At 46.9% G+C, this 19,619-nt stretch overlaps 1 protein-coding gene across 1 annotated transcript; it reads right to left on the minus strand.

Annotated features, from left to right (window-relative positions):
• Positions 1-4,275: 4,275 nt before the first annotated feature.
• On the minus strand, positions 4,276-17,655 carry DYNC2I2 (dynein 2 intermediate chain 2). The gene is made up of 9 exons (XM_083158773.1): positions 17,314-17,655; positions 16,006-16,263; positions 15,053-15,162; positions 14,600-14,757; positions 12,606-12,715; positions 12,115-12,282; positions 10,935-11,167; positions 7,271-7,428; positions 4,276-4,614 (listed from the first exon to the last, which is right to left on the minus strand). Exons 1-9 carry the CDS (start codon positions 17,392-17,394, stop codon positions 4,376-4,378), a joined length of 1,515 nt encoding a protein of 504 aa, XP_083014899.1. The 5' UTR covers positions 17,395-17,655; the 3' UTR covers positions 4,276-4,375.
• Between the last annotated feature and the right edge of the window lie 1,964 nt (positions 17,656-19,619).

Raw genomic sequence — 19,619 nt, forward strand, 5'->3', positions numbered from 1 at the left:
TATCCAGAGGGGAACAGGACTGCCCCTCCACCAGTGCAGGCAGCTAAGGTTGACACTCTCAGAGCGCTGTGCAATCACCACCATTCGAAAGTTATAACTACAGTATCGAACTAAACCGTAATCAACTAAGGAAACCAAACGGACCCCGGGCTCATAACAGGCAGCGGAAACTTGCAAAAACCTCAAACAATCTACGAGCTATAACCGAGAACCAAGGCATAAAGCTGTATCAACCCCCAGGAGGATGGGACAAGAGTTGCACGAGGAGGAATATACCCAAATCCCTTACGGGAACTACATATGAAGGGAAAAGGCATAGGACGGGCATTGGGGAACGGGGGGGGGGGGGGGGGAGACCTCACATGTGAGCAAACGAATATCCGGCACAACCAATTACAGGACCACATGGAGCAAGCTCCGAGCTGAATTCAAACGCAGAAGCACGCATAGAATCAGAAACGCACAAATGTAAAGAAAATTTAAAACCGTAAAATATGAAATGTGATACCGTTCTGTCGAGGTAAGAAACCACCCACTAAACTCACAAACTTTGTTGGGACAAAAAGCCTTGCTATCTACCGCAGGACACACAGTTGTATCCGAGCTTATAACGGAACAGAAACGCAGTCTACGGCCAGGCGAATGGCACCACAAGTCCCACAGGAGTGGCGAAAATCACAACTGCGGCCTCTGGAGCATTCCTATTGGCAAAAGCACTTGCTGTAAGCCAAGGAAGTGGCGCGAGGCCTAGTAACTGGCCAAGGCATCCTGCCCTGGGGGACTGAACCAGGTGTGTGAGCCAAACCGCCTAGACATCCTCAAAACCCAAAGGTAGAGCATGGTGGCCTCCGTGTACACATGGTGCGGGCACCAAGCACAATGCCTGGATCTCAAACACATCTTGCGGATCATAAATGAGCACTTACAACCCTATCGGTGCTATGAGGGCCAGACACAGATGGAATGCCATAAAAACAGAAAAAAGCCGCAAGCCGCAGATATCACATATCCGCAAGAGCAAAATATCCATCGTACACACCCGACCTAATCACATCCCCTCTACGTACCCACAACACTTACGCAATCGGCACTGTGGCGCTAAGGACCTTTGCCGTCTACAATGTCAAATACACCGAAGCAAAAACACCACCCCCCACCCTGCCTCACTGTCCGAATAGAGCAGAGAGCAATAGGTCTAGCCAAAACACGTGGGCACTTGGAATAGCATGATAATTAACTAGCAGAAAAGGAACCTGGAAAAGTAAAAAGAACCATAAGAAACTATATGCTCACCAGTCAGAAGGCCCCAGAACCTCTTCTGCCGCCACGGCCACCACAGGCCCCACGTCTTCAGCGAGAACAGAGATACCTGTCCCTTCTTATCCCATTGGCCGAATCCTCAGCGACCGACTATGTATACCAGCAGTTCTCGAGTGACAGACACAGGTAAAGGGGTACATGTTGTGTCTCTCTCTCTCTCTCACACACACACACACACAGATAGGGGTACAGGGGGTCACACACTCAGAGGAAGTGGGTAGGAGGAGAGTTTCACATGCACAGGGAAAGGGGTATAGGGGAGGTCACACAGAGGATGAGGGGGCGGGGGGACAAGGTGCCTCACATATACATAGGGATACTGGGGACAGGGGTGTCACACATTGTGGATGAGAGGGCATCACACATACACAGAGGTGGGGTGTTACTAGGTATCACACGCTGGGATAGGGGTACAGGAAGTCACTAACGGGATGAGGGGGGTAGAGGGGGTCACATATTGGGAATGAGAGGGTAGAGGGGGGGTCACACAAACAGTAAAGGGGCACATGGGGTAACACTAGTGGGTAGGTGGGTACAGGTGCATTCACCAATCTGTGCAGTGTGCTACAGGCTCCAGGGTGTCATTGATTGAGGTTTTTGGCTCCAGGAACAGGGTAAAAGGTAAACTGCAGAGGGGTGGAATCCCAGCAGGACACAGATTGGCCGCCTGGCTGAACGCACTGACGAGTCATCCCCTAACTCCTCTTCTTCATCTATATTGCGGCTGCGGGAGGAGGGAGGGTGCAGTGCCTCCTGGGTAGGGGAGAGAGGGCCCGGTGCTTTGCAACACCAGTATTTTCACCCCTGGCTGGAATAGCTGACAGCTGCGGTGATCGGCCTGTCAGCACGGCGGGGGGCGGGATGTGGCTAGAGGAGATGACACGCTGCAGTGCACTGAGTTTAGCAGCTTGTCAGCTCTTCCAGTTACATCCTGCCCCCGCCGTGCTGAGCTCTCGGAGCACAGCCGCATCCCCCCCTCACAGCCTATCAGTGGCGGGCGGCACAAGGGCGCAGCATAATGGCCTAAAATGGGAGGGCACAGGAATGGCATAAAAAACAGGCAGGGTGCGGCGCCCTTCAAAATCAACCTAGCGGGAATGCTAGGTGGTTAAGGGAGGTGCAGGGATATGAGGTGGAGTGAGGTGCAGGGATATGAGGTGGAGAGAGTGAGGTGCAGGGGTATGAGGTGGAGAGAGTGAGGTGCAGGGGTATGCGGTGGACGACTACAGAGGTGGAACTACCATTGGTGCAGCAGGTGCATTGCACCGGGGCCCCTGAGGACCAAGGGGCCCATTGCTCTCTAGACCAGCAGCTTGTACCCCTGTCACTCACTGGTGTGGGGCCTAAATTGTTATTTTGCACCTGGGCCCACCACTCACAAGTTCCGCCACTGGACGACTAATAGCTAATAACGCACCAACGTGTGCATAGAGAGTTAGATTTGGGTGAGTTATTTTGTTTCTGTGTAGGTTAAATAATAGCTGCTTTACTCTTCCACTGCAATTTAGATTTCAGTTTGAACACACCTTGCGCAAATCTAATGCTGTGTAAGCACTGCGATTCTGACTGACTTTCTATTTGATTTTGACTATGTAGTCAAAATCAAATAGAAAGTTATTGAGAATTGCACAGTTAGCCACATTCAAACCCTGAAACACTGGGATCAAAAGCAGAAATAGACTGTGCAGGCAAGTGTATTTCTGCTTTGATCTACTAGATTGAATGGAGGGCCATGCTGCTCAATGCTGTATGCCCCATGTTGTGCCTCCCTCCCTGCCAAGTCCCGGCGGCTGCCGATATAGAATAGATATTGGTGACCGCCAAATCGCACTGTGTGTACACACCTTAACTGCACATTTGCCCCACCTGCAGTGCAGCATGTTTTTTTCCATTTTGTTCTTTTGATAATATTTTTTACAGTGTAAGCGCTACTCTTTTATTGCTTTTTAGCCAACTGAAAGAGCGGGATTGATATGAAATCCCGGCGGTCGTAATCCAGGCGTTCAAAATCCCGACAAGGGGGGGACGTGGATTGCCCTCCCCCCTTGCGGGCCCAGTGCCTCGCTACGCTCGGCACACTAATTTATTCTCCCTCTGTGGGTGTCGTGGACACCCACGGAAAGAGAAAAAGTGTCGGGATTTCAGCGTCGGGAATTTTGAACGCCGGGATTTGAACTGCATTCCGAAAGAGCAATATAAGCAGTGTGCTTAATATAAATGTCAGTTATTCAACGTGATATGTGTTTACTATGGAACACGTAGATGCAATTCTGCTCTCTGTAGAACACTTACACTTATGAGTAAGCGTCTTGTTGTCGAACATATCATGCGCTCTTCATTATAAATAAAGTTTTGTTAGTCCTATAAAACGTCCTCAAATAGCTATATGGTCTTACAGAGGCTTGTACCCAAGCTGGGAGCCAATGACTGGCCTGGTCTTACTCTCTGGTGTCAGGGCACTGAAGTCATCACAGTTGCCCTTGCATATGGCATGCCACCCTGTTGTACTGCTGCAGGCCAGCACCCTGCAATGTGTAGAGCAGGGAAGGGAACCTTTGGCCCTCCAGCTGTTGTTGAACTTAAAATCCCAGCATGCCCTGCTGCAGTTTTGCTATTTGACCTTCCTAAAACTGTTGCAGGGCATGCTGGAATGTGTAGTCCAACAACAGCTGGAGGGCCCCCTCACGTGATGCCATGTGTTCAGGGGGAAAGTGCAGCAGATGGCACTGCTCCGGCGTGGATATGTTCCCTCAGCATCCATTCTTCTCTGGCCCCACATTACTCATGAAAGACCTTTTTATATGTGGTACCAGGACAAACGTTACATTAAAATTAGGAAACTTCAAAGAGCGAACCCTCCCCAGCTCTCAGCCTGCCTTATTTGTACAGTGGTAGATATAATCTCAGGGAGGGGGACAGTATAAGAAAACTGCCAGGTATAATAAAAAAAAAATGTAGTTTTAGCGAAAAGACTTTATTATACTTTATCACTATTTACAATTGGTACATATATGGTGAGCGGGTAATAGAGGTTTATCCTCTCGTGCAACTTAGATCAGTCTGTGACCGTGCTGGCCAAGTCATCCAATAGGATCATCTCTCTGGCTCCTTGTTCTGTGTAGTCGGAACTGAGCTGCCAGATCTTCACCACGCCTGTAGCGTCACCAGCTGCAAGGAGCTGCGTCTGTGCCCGGTTAAACTCTAGGCAGTAAATGGGCTTCCCATTGGCCGTCTGCTTTATGGTTAATGAAGGCTTCTGGGAGTTTTTTCCAAAGTCAAATAGCAGCAGTTCCCCTTTGGTGAGAAAATGCAAATGATTACGTACTGATGGTAGTGGCTTTAATCTCTGTATTTTGTTTTTTAGCAGTTTCTTATATAGCGCATACATATTCCGCAGCTCTTTACAGAGAGTATTTAAACATTCACATCAGTCCCTGCCCCAGTGGAGCTTACAATCTATATTCTCTAACACATGTACACGCACGCACACTGGGCGTTATTCAATGCCACCGGTGAGGGGTTGTCTGCAGCGAGGGTGGCTTGATTTCTGCAAGGATAGCCGAAAACAAGCCATCCTCGCCGTTTAACCCTCGCGCCGGCCGGTCACCTTATTCAACATTCCGGGGGAATGTTCGCTGTCAGAGGATGGCGAGGGAGCCCCGCTGCATTTAGCCGCGAGCCTCTGCGTTTTCACTCAGATCTCACTTTGAAGTAAAACCCCACCCAAATCTAATTCTCTCTGCACATGTTACATTTGCCCCACCTGCAGTGCACATGGTTTTGTCCATCTAAGAAGGATTTTGTCAGAAAGAATGAACCAAAATAAGGCCCTGGGTGATCACTCCTACAGGTTACTAATGGTCCAGGTAGAAACTGATTACAGAGAACCCAGTTGGGACCTTTAAGTGCAGTGATCACTTGCAGAATTTACAAATAAAACGCACACAGATCCCTATCCTTTTCATATTACTGTGAACACACATGTAAGTTCATTCAAGCCTCTCTCATTAAAGAGATTGTAGCATATTTGTATCTATGTGTTAAATCTCCCTTGGCACAATGCCAGGAAATCCAAGCTATAATAATACCCCTTTCACACTAGAAAATGCAGGGACCCACCCGGGAATATGGCCCAGGGATCATGCCAGGCCATTTCCGGGTTGGCCCCTTTCACACCAGAAAAGTCCCTGCATTTTCTGGTGTGGGAAGGAGGCGGGGAGGAGGCCGGCAGAAGGGGGGATGGCGGCGGAGAAGGGCAGGAGGTGGAGAGTACTCACCCCGGTTGCTGGCCCTTGGTGCCGGGAATCCAAACAGGCAGCGGGCACGGATGACAGGTCAGACGGCGGGTGCAGATGACGCAGCTCTCCAACTGCAATGAGGGCACCAGAGAGCTGCGTCATCTATATAAGCCTCCTGTCCTGTCATCTGCGCCCGCCGCCTATGTGGATCCCCGTCTGACAGCACTCACTGAGGACCAGCAACCCGGATAAGTACCCCTATCCCTTTCACACCGGCGAAGACCACGGGTTGAACTCGGGAACAACCCTGCTCCATAGCAGGGTTGATTTCCCAGGATTTTAGGCTGGTGTGAAAGGGGTATAACTAAATTGCAATCCAGCAAGAAACTAAATAGATATACTGGCCTTTAATCCCCTACAACTACATCAATGAACAATTTAGTGGCATGCAGCAAGCTCTGAACCAGTGATTTTAACACTGCACATATTTTCCTTCTTTTTGAGCACAGTATATATGTTAAGTGTATTGTCTTTTTGTGATTTTAACTATTTATATCACCCCTACGACACTCCGTTCCAGGTTTCATTAAGTAAAAACATAGGGACATTTTTAAATGAATTAAATAAAAGTTAAATATTATCGAATGATGTAAAGTTATAAAGAAATGTATTCTGCCTTCCTGAAAGTGTGCGTCTAGCAGTGCAACCCTTTTCTTTGTCTTCTCTTTTGTTATTTTGATTGCCCAGGACTGCACCTCCGCAAGTATAAAACTACATAGCAGTTTGCAATATTCCAGGCCTTATTATTAGGCATAATATTAGTGTGCAGACTCATCTACCTTTACTCAAATCCTATTGGGAAAACTCTAATGTATTTCACTCACTCCAACTATCAGGCTAAACTGCAAACCACACAACCAGATGTCCAATGTCTGTCTTGTGACACCAAAGACCGTTGTACAGGTTTGTCTGTGGATGATGTAGCAGAGTTGGTGGAGGCTGCATCGGTGAAGACTCTGGCTAACCTGTAGCTCTCCAGCTGTTTGAAACTAAAAATCCTAGTATACCTTGCCACAGTTTTGCTATTAGGGAATGCTAAAACTGGCAGGGCATGCTGGGATGTGTAGTTTTAACAACAAATGGGGAGTCAAGGCTTGTTCTGACCCAATCTATTGCAAAGTTTAGGGAACATTGCTATGAATATGTGTGGCCTAGAGAACAGAGCCCAAGGTGCCTTAGCTGATCTCAGAGTCTGGACAAATCATTGCAGGATTGTTTTTAGTGGAAAAAATTGATAGAAACCTGGGAAATGCAAAAATTCTACCAGGTTCTTCCGGGAGGACTTTTACACTCTTATCTATTATCATTGTGACCCATTGTGACTCTTCCCTTTAGAATGTAAGCTCTCACGGGCAGGGCCCTCTCTCCTCATGTGCCTTTCTTAGAATATATAAACCTCTGCCACCCTGATAATTGCTTCAGTGTCCTGTCCCCTGATGCAACTATCCATATTAACCATGTACTTGTCTTAAACTGTCTTGTGATGTAACTCGTTATGTGTTTTTGCTCCTAACTATTCTCTGTAAAGCGATGCGGAATTTGTGTGCGCTATATAAGAACCTGTTAATAAATAAATGTGGTTCTAAGCTAGTTTAAAATACAATTCTACTTGTAATTTTATTAGAAGCCTTATAGCATATTTTTGTCCATACCTTCACCAGAAGCTGCTGCAAACACCAGGGGCCGCACAGGAGACCAGCGAATGCTGAAAAGATATTTCTGGGCCAGCTGCAGAGAGCTGAGGGGCTTCTCTTGCAGCAGGGAGTACAGGTGAGCATGTCCATCGGTTCCCGCACTCAGGAAAAGATTCCTACAGTGAAAAAGCTTCTTTTAGTGGAAGGCTGATCGCTCGCAACAACTAAAAGTCCACTTATACTACTGCCCATGTTGGACCATACCGCTCCGCTTGCTTGTCAATGAAGAACGCAGCTAGCTGTGAGAATCAATGTGTTCTCTTCTTGCAGCTAGCTGGGTTCGATGCGCGAGCCAGGTGGTCCGCCGCTGAGAATATTTGCAGTTAATAACCCCCTTTTCCACTGCCACAATAATGGTTAATGGCAGGTCGTCCCAAGTCAGAGCTTAGGGTAAAACGGTTCATGAAAATGAACCAAACTGCCCAATGGTAGAGCTGGTCATGTGTCTTTGCTAAGAATGTTTTGGACATTGTGAGAACATCTTGCTATATACTTACCCATAGTAAAGGTCTATTGTTGTACAGTGTACACTACATGCTTCCACTCTCCCTCTGTGAGAAGGCCACCACAATGCTGGCTGGGACATTTTATTCCACCCATTGCAAGATCCTACTAACTAATCTTATCATGAACACAGGAGGAAGAAGGCTTGGTGCCTTTCAGATGATTGGGATATTCCACCACACTGGCATTCTCTTCCTGGACCTTTATGACCTTTTCTTGCTAGAAGGGCCTGCTTTGGCTCTGTATCCGGGCAGCGGATCGATGGGGGGCAGGTCAACAATACCATGGTCGATGGCGTCTAGATGCTTTCACCTGGTTGTCTGCGTTTAGTGACGTGACATCAGCGGAAGGTAAGCATCAACAGAAGCAAGGTGAACATAGGTTTTTCATCTATTTTGGTGCCGATCCCCTTGGTTACTGCTCTACTATCCAAGTGGACATTGAGTAGGAACAAAATAGTGTACCGAGTGTAGCTGGAAAGACTAAAAGATCTTAACATGTATAGTTTGGAGCAGAGAAGGGAAAGGGGGGGACATGATAGAAATCTTCAAATATATCAAGGGTTTTAACATAGTACAGGAGGGAAATTTTCTTCAAAGGAAAACAAGTAATAAAACACGAGAACATGCACTGGAACTGGAGGGAGGTAGGTTCAGGGGAAACGTTAGAAATAATTACCTCACAGAAAGGGTAGTGGATAAGTGGAATAGCCTCCCATCAGAGGTGGTAGAGGCTTATACCGTAGAACAATTTAAACATGCTTGGGATAGGCATATGAATATCCTTACAAAGAAATAAGGATCAAAAAGGGTTGAGATTACCTGAAGGATAAAAAAGGGGCAGACTAGATGGGCCAAATGGTTTGGTTCTTGTGTAGTTTCACGGCGCCATGGCTACTTCCGGGTTGGGTACGCTCGCCAAATTATCTAAAATAAAGTAACTTAACTCCATGCCAACGTGGATAGTTCATACCCCCACTATCCACGTTGGCACGGAGTTGATTTTAGATAGCGCGGCGAGCCCCACAAGGGGACTCAGACGCTCGGCGCGGAAACTACACAAGTACCAATGGTTCTTATCTGCCGTCATATTCTATGTTTCTATGTAGCGAGGCACCTTGCCCAAAGCATGGAGAGCGAACAATGTGCACATACACATGTGACATTCAATGTGACATTCGGCACCAAAAAAAGACAAAATATCCATGTTTACCTTGCTACTGTTGACCAGGTTCCTGTCGATGCTTACCTTCCGTCGATCTCCCATCACTGTCTAGCTAAACATACGGATGAACAAATCTAACTAGACGCTGTTGACCTCTAGTGGTCAACAATGGTATTGTCAACCTTAACATGGTCAATTCCATATACCATAATCCTTTGGTTCTGCATCAAGTATAGCGCATTTATCAGAAGCTCTGCACTTCTGGAGTCCAACATCCTGGAAATGTCACTGATGGGTACTCAACGTCCATTCCCAGGTTATGGACATTGGGGCATAACTAGAGCTGCAAACGCTGTATCTAGTTTTGGAATCAGACTGGTCAAACAATGTTTATTTCCTCTCAAAGCACGTTCATCCTGGAGCTAGTGGTCTTCACTGCACTGGTAGCAAACATCCTGCCAAGCAGCCTGATGGTGATGGTCTTAGATCAACAAACTATAGGGGCATCAACGTTTTGCAGATATTCCCACCTCACCGTATTCTAATGGCCCCCACACACTAGACAGATTTTTTAGCAGATTGTCCGATTTCCGCCCAAATCGGCCGATTTATTGGACGATCAGTCGGCAATCAGACAATCGGGCAAAATATCGTGGTACTGGTTTCCTAGCACGGCGCCTGCGATAAAGATTGTATCCATCGGGTCCAAAAAAATTGCGTTGATCGCATCGCATGCAACCAAATTGCATGCGATGCGATCAACGTGATTTTTACATTGGAATCAATGTGAAATGGTCCCTGACACCCGATTTTACATTGGCCCCAATGTTAAATGGCCCCCAGACCCCAATTTTTATTGTTTCCCAACTCCGATGGGTCAAATGCCCTCCCATTGTTAACGCGACCCCACGATCAACGCCAACCCGAAGCGTGGCGAGCGGCGGCGGTACGCGTCCTCTGACCTTTTCATACCCTCACTATCCACGTCGGGGCGGAGTTGATTTTATATAGTGTGGCGAGCCACCGAGCCCGAAGCGTGGCGAGCGCACGCGCATTACTTCACAGGTATTACGCGTCCCCTCGCCACGCTTCGGGTTCGGTGGCTCGCTACGCTCGCCACACTATATAAAATCAACTCCACGCCAACGTGGATAGTGGGGGTATGAAAAGGTCGGAGGACGCGTACCGCTGCGCTCGCCACGTTTCGGGTTGGCGTTCATCGTGGGGTGGCGTTAACAATGGGGGGGGGGGGGGGGCATTTGTCATGTCAAATACCCATAAGGGTGGGTATACAATGAAAAATCGGGTCCATTGGCCCATCTAACATTGTTCCCTATGTAAAATCGCGTCCATCGTATTGGTCGCATCGCATGCCTTAACTTAAGGCATGCGATGGACGCGATTTTTTAATTGTCGGGGAAAAGGCTAAAAATAGCCCTGAAATCGCGTTGGTCGCGTCCATCGCATACCTTAAGTTAAGGTATGCGATCACCTACGACGGGCGCCGTGCTAGGAAACAAGTACCAAAATCGTTCTAGTGTGTGGGGGCCTTTACAAGGGAGAAGATAACATGTGTTGCAACCTGCCAGAGACCTGAAATCAGACTTGGTCCATCCTCCACTTACAAAAGCTGTTCTAACTGAACAGAAACGGCGATTAGGAGCCAAAGCAAGGCGGCCCCACTCGCCTGGTTCCTCCCTGCAGTGTTCTTGCTAAAATTTGCAGGCATAACCCTAAAGTGTGAGCGATTCGCTACACAATGAAGCGCTCTCACATAACGACTGTGCAACCAAGCATAGGCCGGCCATGTCCCGGGTCTGGCCAGCACTGCCTACCCCAGAGAGGTCCGGACAGGCCTGCGTTGTCCAGACCGCTCCCATAAAACACCTTGGGCCATCCACAACGAAGCGTAGCATGGAACAAAATGAATGTGCAATGTTTCTTTGTTACATACCTGTGGAAAGGTGAGCAATCAACACAGTAGACAGGGCCTCCTTGTGGGGAGAAGGTGAACTGGGCTGGAGCTTTAAGAGGAACAGAGGAAGCCACGTTGGTGAGGGCAACGGTCTGGGCTGACGAGGAACACTTCAGCAAGTAGCCTCCTTCTACCCCAACAATAAACAGACTGGGATCAAAGTGTGAGTAAGAAAGACAAGTCAGCCCCACTGCAGCGTCACCTCGGCCGTGCTGTAAGGAAGGATAGAAGGTCAAACCTGGCGTCACGGGTATATCCAGACTAAACAGCTCAATCAGGTTTGGGTGGAATTAGGTGACCTAAACAATGGACCTTACTCTGGTCCGTTCGCAGGCAGCGTTCGTTCGCACAGGGAGCGATATTTGTCGTATGCGCAGTCACATTTCTGTGCATGTGCATACCCCTGGTGTGTGCGACCACAGCGAACAGACTGTTCGCAGGGTGCATGCACTCAAGGCTGGGTGTTCCCATGGGCATCGGACCATGATATGGGTGCTGGTGATGTCAGACCTGAGAGTCACTTAGATATGCGTATGTATATATATATATATATATATATATATATATATATATATATATATATATATATATATATATATATATTTTTTTTTTTTTTTTCAGGATATGCTGATAAAGCTGCCTCAGATCCACCCTCTATGTCATGACAAGTAGGTTAATACAAAGTGTATGAGATAATATATTACAGGGGAACCAAATGCAAAGTGTTTAATAAGGAATATTAACATACTAAGGGCCTAATTCTGATTCCTTCAGAAAGGGATTCTCCGGCGCTCGGTAAGCTGTGAGGTTCGAGCCAACCTGAATAAGTTGGCTCGAACCAACCAGAAAGAGGCCCCAAATGCGTGCAGCATTCCGCCTGCCCTTCCGTTTACTCCCTTCACCATCCTCCTAATCAGTCACTGCAGTCCCTCTTCTATTTTGATGCCAGGCAAGTACCAGTTTGTATGATTGGCTAGCAAGAACACTTACTGCACAACACATTTAAAAGTTGCTAGCAAATGAGCCAGTGATGTCCTGCACTAGTAATAGGTTACACTCAATCATGCAGGGTCAGCATTACACGGTGCTACCTCTACTGCTCTTATGTATGTGTGGCATGTCCACTGTAAGAAGTTGCTATACTAGATCTAGGAGTGACCTTGTTAATCTTTGAGTTGCTGGGTATTTGCTGAGCGACCAGGGCAAACCCATCAAGCAGCACAAGCTCTCCCTCCTTCTCCATCTGCCACACAAGGATCCTCCCGTCTGAGGAAATGCTCAGAACCTGCAGCCGGTGAGCCTGTGGTAGATCCTGCAGCCAACTGACCTGCCAGGGAACAGACAATGGTTACTGATAATTAAACATTCTCGACTCCTTGGTCCTGTGCAATATAGAACACAATACTGACCATTTACTGCATGAAAACTGGTGCACCAGAAAAAAAAGAAGCTGTTGCACAGAGCAACTACTATGACAATCATTTTCATTTTGCAGTTAGAAAAGTGACAGAGTGGATGATATGACCTACAGCGCATTTCCCCTAAGTACCAGATCCCCAACATTTCCCCCCAAACTAGCACATAAACACAGAGAGGTCTGTCTGAAAGCACCACAGTAACAAGAGTTTCCTATGGACATTGCATTATTACCTGGTAGACTGCATCCATGTGACTATCTATGGAGAGTCCCGTCCTGCCCATCAAGGGGTCATCTGCCCGGCTAGTGTCCCACACTAGCACTTCACCATTGAAAAGGCCACCTGAAGAGAAAGATGTGTTCTAGGTACAGGGGCATGAAATCGCTATAAAAATTAATGGCTAGTGTAAAACCAATTACTCTTACATGTGGAGGGGAGGAGATGGACGCAGGGCATCATTGGTGGTACTATGGCATCATCTATACAGCCTCTTTGGCAGTAGGGGCTGGCTCAGGAGGGGTATGGAATATCAGATCAACCATGTCTAGATCTGTGGTTCTCAACCTCGGTCCCCAGGACCCCCCAACAGTTCACGTTTTCCAGGTCTCCACACAAAATCACAGGTGAAATAATTAGCTCCACCTGTGAACTTTTAAAATGTGTCAGTGAATAATGAGTGCATCTGTGCACCTGCCGGGTGACCTGGAAAATGTGCACTGTTGGGTGGTCCTGAGGACCGAGGCTGAGAACCGCTGGTCTAGATCAACCATCCCATTGTCAGCCACTAATGGTCGAACGCATCTAGTCTATTTTTTGAACGACAGTTACAGAAGATCAATGCAAGCAAAAGGTTGACAAGAACATGGCCGACAGTGACAAGATCAACATGTTCTTCATGTTTTTTGTGTGTCTTTGTCGACATGGGCACCCTATACATGTACCTCTGCGCACGCCATGCTTCGGGCACACCATTTTATTCAGAGGTTGGATAAACCAAAAAACATAAAAACCGTGTGTCAACATTGTCACTGTCGAACGCGTCCCCGTCGACCTTTTGCTTGCGTCGATCTTCTGTTAATGTTGCTCTAGACACTGATGATCCATCAACCGGATATTATTATTATCGTTTATTTATATGGCGCCACAAGGTTTCCGCAGCGCCTAACGATACATAAATGACCAAAAAATAAATAACGAATGACATTACAAGACAATTTAGGACAAGTACATGGTAAATAAGGATAGTTACATCAGGGGACAGAACACTGAAGCAATTATCAGGGTGGCAGAGATGTATATATTCTAAGAAAAGTACACGAGGAGAGAGGGCCCTGCTCGTGAGAGCTTACATTCTAAAGGGAAGGGTAAGACAGACAGGGGTGACACAGAAGGGGTAGCAGTGAGCATAGACAGTTAGGATAAAAGATAATGAGGAGTAACCCATAATTCTAGCACTATTGGGCAGACAGCACTTAGCAGTCATCCCACCGTGGGTCAGGTGTGTGCTGCCAGGAAAGGAATCCCCATCACTAGCCATACCCTGTCTCCAGGAAACCCTCTGAAGGGATGTTTGTGCTGGGCCCTAGGAGAAGGCACTGTCCCCAGACAGCTGAACATCTCTTCCTTAGCACACTTGTAGGATCTGTAAAGGTCATCAATGCCTTCTCAGGTCCTGCTGTTCAGGCTCATCATTTCCAATGTTGGGCTCATTTGTTGGCATGGTAACAGCACTGAGTTCGTCTGTGAAGATCCTGGCAGTCATGGCTGCTGTTCTTAAGCGATACTCATTGTGCGTTTTGAACTAGATGAGATGCAATGTGATGTGTGCTGGAGAGCGCATCGCAAGCCCAAAACGCACCGTGTGTGGGCACCTTATGTCCAAGCATTTCTTACATGGAAGTTGCTAATCATGGTGGTCCCTGACTGTGCTTTAAGCCCATGTGCGAGAGATGGATTAAAGGGCCTACACACGAGGAGTTGAGCGTTGCCAGATAGCTAAGAACGCACAACGCATTTGGCCGCATGAATTTATGTTCTTGGCCGCATAAAGTTCTTCTAATGAGACATTAGTGAATGATGGGAACTATTCAGATACAGTATATCCATGGGATGGGTCATTTGTGTAATGTCACATAAACATACTGAATGTCAGTCCAATGTATGGAGAAGGATTATCCTTGTACTACAGCAAGTCATTTCTGTATATAACTCTGTGGTTATACATACCGGCTATTAGGGATGGCCGCGAAGGATGAAATGCCAAACACATAACTGAACTGGACACATCTATAACAGTATCCGGGTGATTTGGGTTGAAGAGCCGCCGGTCCAGATTCCATGTACAGACGTAGGACTTTTCTGTACTCCAGTCTCCGTCTCCTAACCTGAATGTGGGAACAATCAGAAGAAAAAAAATGTTAGGTTTCACCTTTTGGATTTAGATTTGGATTTTTCACCTTTTGGATTAGTGTGAAAGTATAGTGTGCTTGTCATTTATACCATTTTCACATCAGAAATGCCGGGTCGCTGCCCCACCTGCAGTGCACATGTCCATAAGAGAGTGATTGCGAGTGAACTAGAATAACCCCCTAAGTTCTGAGGGACGTGAGATGCTGCGTTCTTATGGACACTGAGTGGAGGAGACAGGTAAACTGGTTTCGAGCACAATTCCCATCTCACCTGCCATAGGAACAAGCTATAACCGACCCAGTAGAGTTCCAAGTAACATTGGTGACTTCAAGCTGTTTGGCTAAAGCTTCAGGATACTGTAAACTGTGCAAGCAGGAGACCTAAATAATAAGATGAGAATAGGAAGAGAACATAGAGTTCTATGATAAAAATATGGTATACCCACAAAACAATCTTTACCATAAGTGTCCTCTAAAATGGTATTTCAAATTATTTTATAAAATTAATGAATTTAACTCTAAGTTGGAAGGAACCCTCATTTCCAGTAAAGTAACTGGCAGGTTCACAGATCATATACCAGATAGAAGATAGACACTAAAATAAGGGGATTTTTGGTACTTCCCATTGAATCTTTTTCTCTAAATCTGGCTGGTGGAACCAAGACATGTGGTTGCCACTCGAGAACCCAGTGCTGGTACTAGCTCCTCCCCCTGCAAACCTCACAAGGTCAATACAATGGTAAACTAGTCTGGAAGGAGAAGCAGTAATCCAGAGGAACTGTTAAAACATTTACAATAAAACAGTAGGGAAAAGGCGGCCAAGTCAAACCACCACACAGCAGAGCACGATGTTCAATGATATCTACCAAAAAGCCCCTTCTATCTCTAATCCAGGCTGTTGGACACTGAACCGCAAGCTCTCAGGCCGTCATAAAAAAAAAATGCCAGAAAAAGCAGACGCCACCCAGGAAGTCTGCACCGATGGCCAACCGCAGTGTTGCCCCATATGTTACGAATGGCTGTTTATGCAAAACACCCATTAACAGTCGTGTACATGTGGAAGGCAATCTATATCCCTACTACATGCACACATTCATTTTAGGGCTCATTTTGTTGGGAGCCAATTAACCTACCACTATATCAGCAGTCATGACATGGGGGGGGGGTAATCAGTAGAAAGGAGAGGCGGTGTGTCATACAACTAGACCTATGCAAAGAAATTACCTGTGGATTCTGCTCTTCCCACGTCACCTCATACCCATCAAATGCATGACTTTTCCAGTTTTTCTTGAGCTCTCTGATCATATTTTCCTCGACACGCTTTAGAAACGCTCCCACATCTGGATAATCCAATAATGGTCCAAGGTCAACATCCAGAGCTCTCTGGTCCAGGTTCCACTCAGTCTGAGTGCCAGCGTCATTGGCCCCACACACTTGCACAGATAGCTCCTTGGTGGCAATGGGGTGAGTCTGGCAGCTTCTCTGTACAAAAAACCCAAGGGATTCAACCGTACAGTACATAACGGTGATCACCAACACATGACAGTGTTACAGACACAGACAAGGAGAAGGGACAGTGCAGAAAGGGAGCATATGGGCTTTCTGGGACAAAAACTTTCTCAGTGTCTAATGTAAAACTGCTCCAAGAGATGGAAGAGAATTTTTCGCATGACATCTACCCTGGAGACCTAAAACTTTTTGAAACAGGCTATTAAACTCAATCATGTACGATTTACTAAATTAAAGTGTGACTGCAAATTTATATGATAAATTGTATCTAAAGGATAACCAACAACGGAATCCTATGTAAGTATGCAGGGTGGGTTAGCATTAAGCCGGGGGGTTTAGGTTTAGTCACTAAGGGGGAAATAAGGTTAGGCTGTGGAGGCCATCCCTTTTGATCGCAATGTACAGCGGCAACTTCTGGGGAGGATTCCGTGGGAACCCTCTATCCTGCCAGTGGTAGGAAGTGTAGCCCATAGCCTAGGCTACAATGGACTACCGCCATTCTCAGAGGACGGTAGCTTATACTGGAAATGCTTCACATTCCCGATATTTGTAAATTTGGCAGCATTACATCCACCATAGAAACCTATGGGGATGCGGCTGCATGTGTGACTGTAGTGATCGCAGTGGGTACCTCTGATACCTGCTGCAGTCCTTTCTACTTGCATCCGGGGGATACTTAATATTTACAACAAATATTGAGTGATAATTGGGCGCCTAAAACCGACGACAACCAGTATCTTCTTCTACAAGGGCACAGGATACCTGATCTGTAGTGCTAGATCCCCAGTCTGTGTCCCTGACTCCATACAGCAGTCATGTCCAACTATGGCCCTCCAGCTGTTGTGAAACTACAAGTCCCATCATGCATTGCCACAGTTTTGTTATTAGGGAATGCTAAAATTATGGCAAGGCATGCTGGGATGTGTAGTTTCACAACAGCTGGAGGGCCACAGTTTGGACATGCCTGCCATACAGCAACATCTATGACAGCGCTGCCTCGGAGGCACAGCCGGGATTACTCACCGATTCACAGCGGGACCCATGGGATTTCCTCCACACAGACTCCACAGTCACCCCCTCGGCGACCTCATCTATAAAATGCATGGTTCCAGACACGCCAATAGCAGCAAGAACTCTTCCCTGAGGTCTGTCACCCTGCTCCCGGCCGAGGTTGCCTCGGCAACCAGAAGCTCGCAGCGGGTGTCGCGGCAAATGACGTCGAACGCGCGACTCCTGCAGAAGCTATAAACATGCTTATTTAAAACGCAGCAAAATTGATCTATTCAGGACAATGAGGGGTGGGAGAATCTGTTTATAACGCAAAACCAATTGTATCCCTTATTTTTTTATGAACGCTGTACTCTGAAAGCAGAATGTCACCTCTACCGACACATCTGACGCCATTTTGGAAATGGGCTGCCGTTAAAGATTTGAGCTGCTGTTGTACGATTAATACTTTCTAAGTATTAATGCATATATATGTGGAGGATGATTGAGATAATTGGGCAACAGGAGCATTATATAAAGCAGATTGATAGGTAAGAAACCTTCTGTCCGATAGCTTCCAGCATCAAACATGGCGCTGAAAAGATGTCAGTACAGTATTACATAACATATATTTGATTATCATCATGGTGTAAAAGTCAGGGTGATATGTATACAATCATAAGGTCAACATTATTAAGGTCGACATACATTGGGTCGACCACTGAAGCTCAACAGGCCTTAGGTCGACACATGGAAAAAAGGTCGACATGCCTAAGGTAGACAGGGTCAAAAGGTCGACACAAGCATTAGGTCAACAGTCAAAAGGTCAACATGGGTTTTTCAGGGGTTTTCTGAGCCGACACTAGGGTGTGGGGGTAGAATAGACTAGTGTGGCGAGCGTATCGACATTGGGGGCAAAAAAACCCTGTGAAAAACCATGCTGACCTCTTAACTCAACTGTCGACCTTCCCAGTGTCGACCTTAGGCATGTCGACCTTTTTCATGTGTCGACCTAAAGCCTGTGCGTGTTTGAGCCAGATGGTAAAATTATTGAGGACCTACTTGTAACTTGCTTCCATGTTGGCTTTGTGGGAAAGCTTGTTGTGGGGATATACATCCGATCACGATAGTTTAAACCATCATTGATTTTAATTTGATGTGTTTTAACCATTCAATATAGTCAATCCGATGTTTGCTGCCTTCGAATAATATACATTCAGTGGTGTTCTGCCCCCAGTTACATCTGCGGCTGCCGGCTGGCCATGCTGCACAAGTTTTGCGCATGTGTAATCTGTTTTCCTTTTGCCAATGAGCAAATTAAATTATTTTTTTTTCGGTACTTGTGTACTTTCACGGCTCCCATCGCATGCCATATGTAGTGGCATGCGATGGGATGTGATTTTTGCCGTTTTTAAGCATTTTTTAAATCGCATGCGATCGCATGCGATTTTTAACAGAAATGCACCCAAATGCATTGAAATTAGTATCAAACATGTTCAATGGCCCCCAAATGTCATTTTTCAGGCTGTACCACCCCCACTATCAACGCAAACCCGAAGCGTGGCGAGCGCAGCGAGCCCGTGAGGGGCGGCGGTACGCATCCTACGACCTTTTCATACCCCCACTATCCACGTCGGCATGGGGTTGAGAATAGAAAGTGTGGCGAGCGCAGCGAGCCACCGAGCTCGAAGCGTGGCGAGTGCACACGGACACCTGTGAAGCCCGCGAGGGGACGCGTATACCTGTTAAGGTATCCGTGTCCCCTCGCGGGGCTCGCCACGCTTCGGGCTCGGTGGCTCGCTGCGCTCGCCACACTTTCTATTCTCAACTCCACGCCGACGTGGATAGTGGGGGTATGAAAAGGTCGTAGGACGCGTACCGCTGCGCTCGCCACGCTTCGGGTTCGCGTTGATAGTGGGGGTGGTACAGCCTGAAAAATGACATTTGGGGGCCATTGAACATGTTTGATACTAATTTCAATGCATTTGGATGTATTTCTGTTAAAAATCGCATGCGATGCGATGCAATTTTTTCCTATGCGATGGACATCGTGGGAGCCGTGATTGTACACAAGTACCTTTTTTTCTATCAAATTCTTTTTAATACAATGGTGAGTTACCATTGCATTAAAAAATTTGCAGGCGGCAGCCCATCCAACCCTAGCATGTTGCGGGAAAGTGGGGGTGATAACACAATCACTAATTGCAGCTTCAGCTACACAATGTTGCAGTTGCCGACTTTGTGAATCAGGGGCAATGATGCTATTCAGTGTGAATTGCTTCATCAACTGCCCGGACTGCATAGTTGCCTACCCTCCTGCATTCTGCAGGAGACTCCCTGAA

This window comes from Crinia signifera, chromosome 9 (assembly GCF_055691185.1).
Source record: "Crinia signifera chromosome 9, ASM5569118v1, whole genome shotgun sequence".
NCBI lineage: Eukaryota > Metazoa > Chordata > Amphibia > Anura > Myobatrachidae > Crinia > Crinia signifera.

Coding starts and splice junctions, on each gene's coding strand:
- DYNC2I2 (XM_083158773.1), bottom strand. CDS start 17,394: ATGCATTTTATAGATGAGGTCGCCGAGGGGGTGACTGTGGAGTCTGTG. Junction 14,758..15,052: donor ATAGCTTGTTCCTATGGCAG/GTGAGATGGGAA, acceptor TCCCACATTCAG/GTTAGGAGACGGAGACTGGA. Junction 12,283..12,605: donor ACATGGATGCAGTCTACCAG/GTAATAATGCAA, acceptor GTTCCCTGGCAG/GTCAGTTGGCTGCAGGATCT.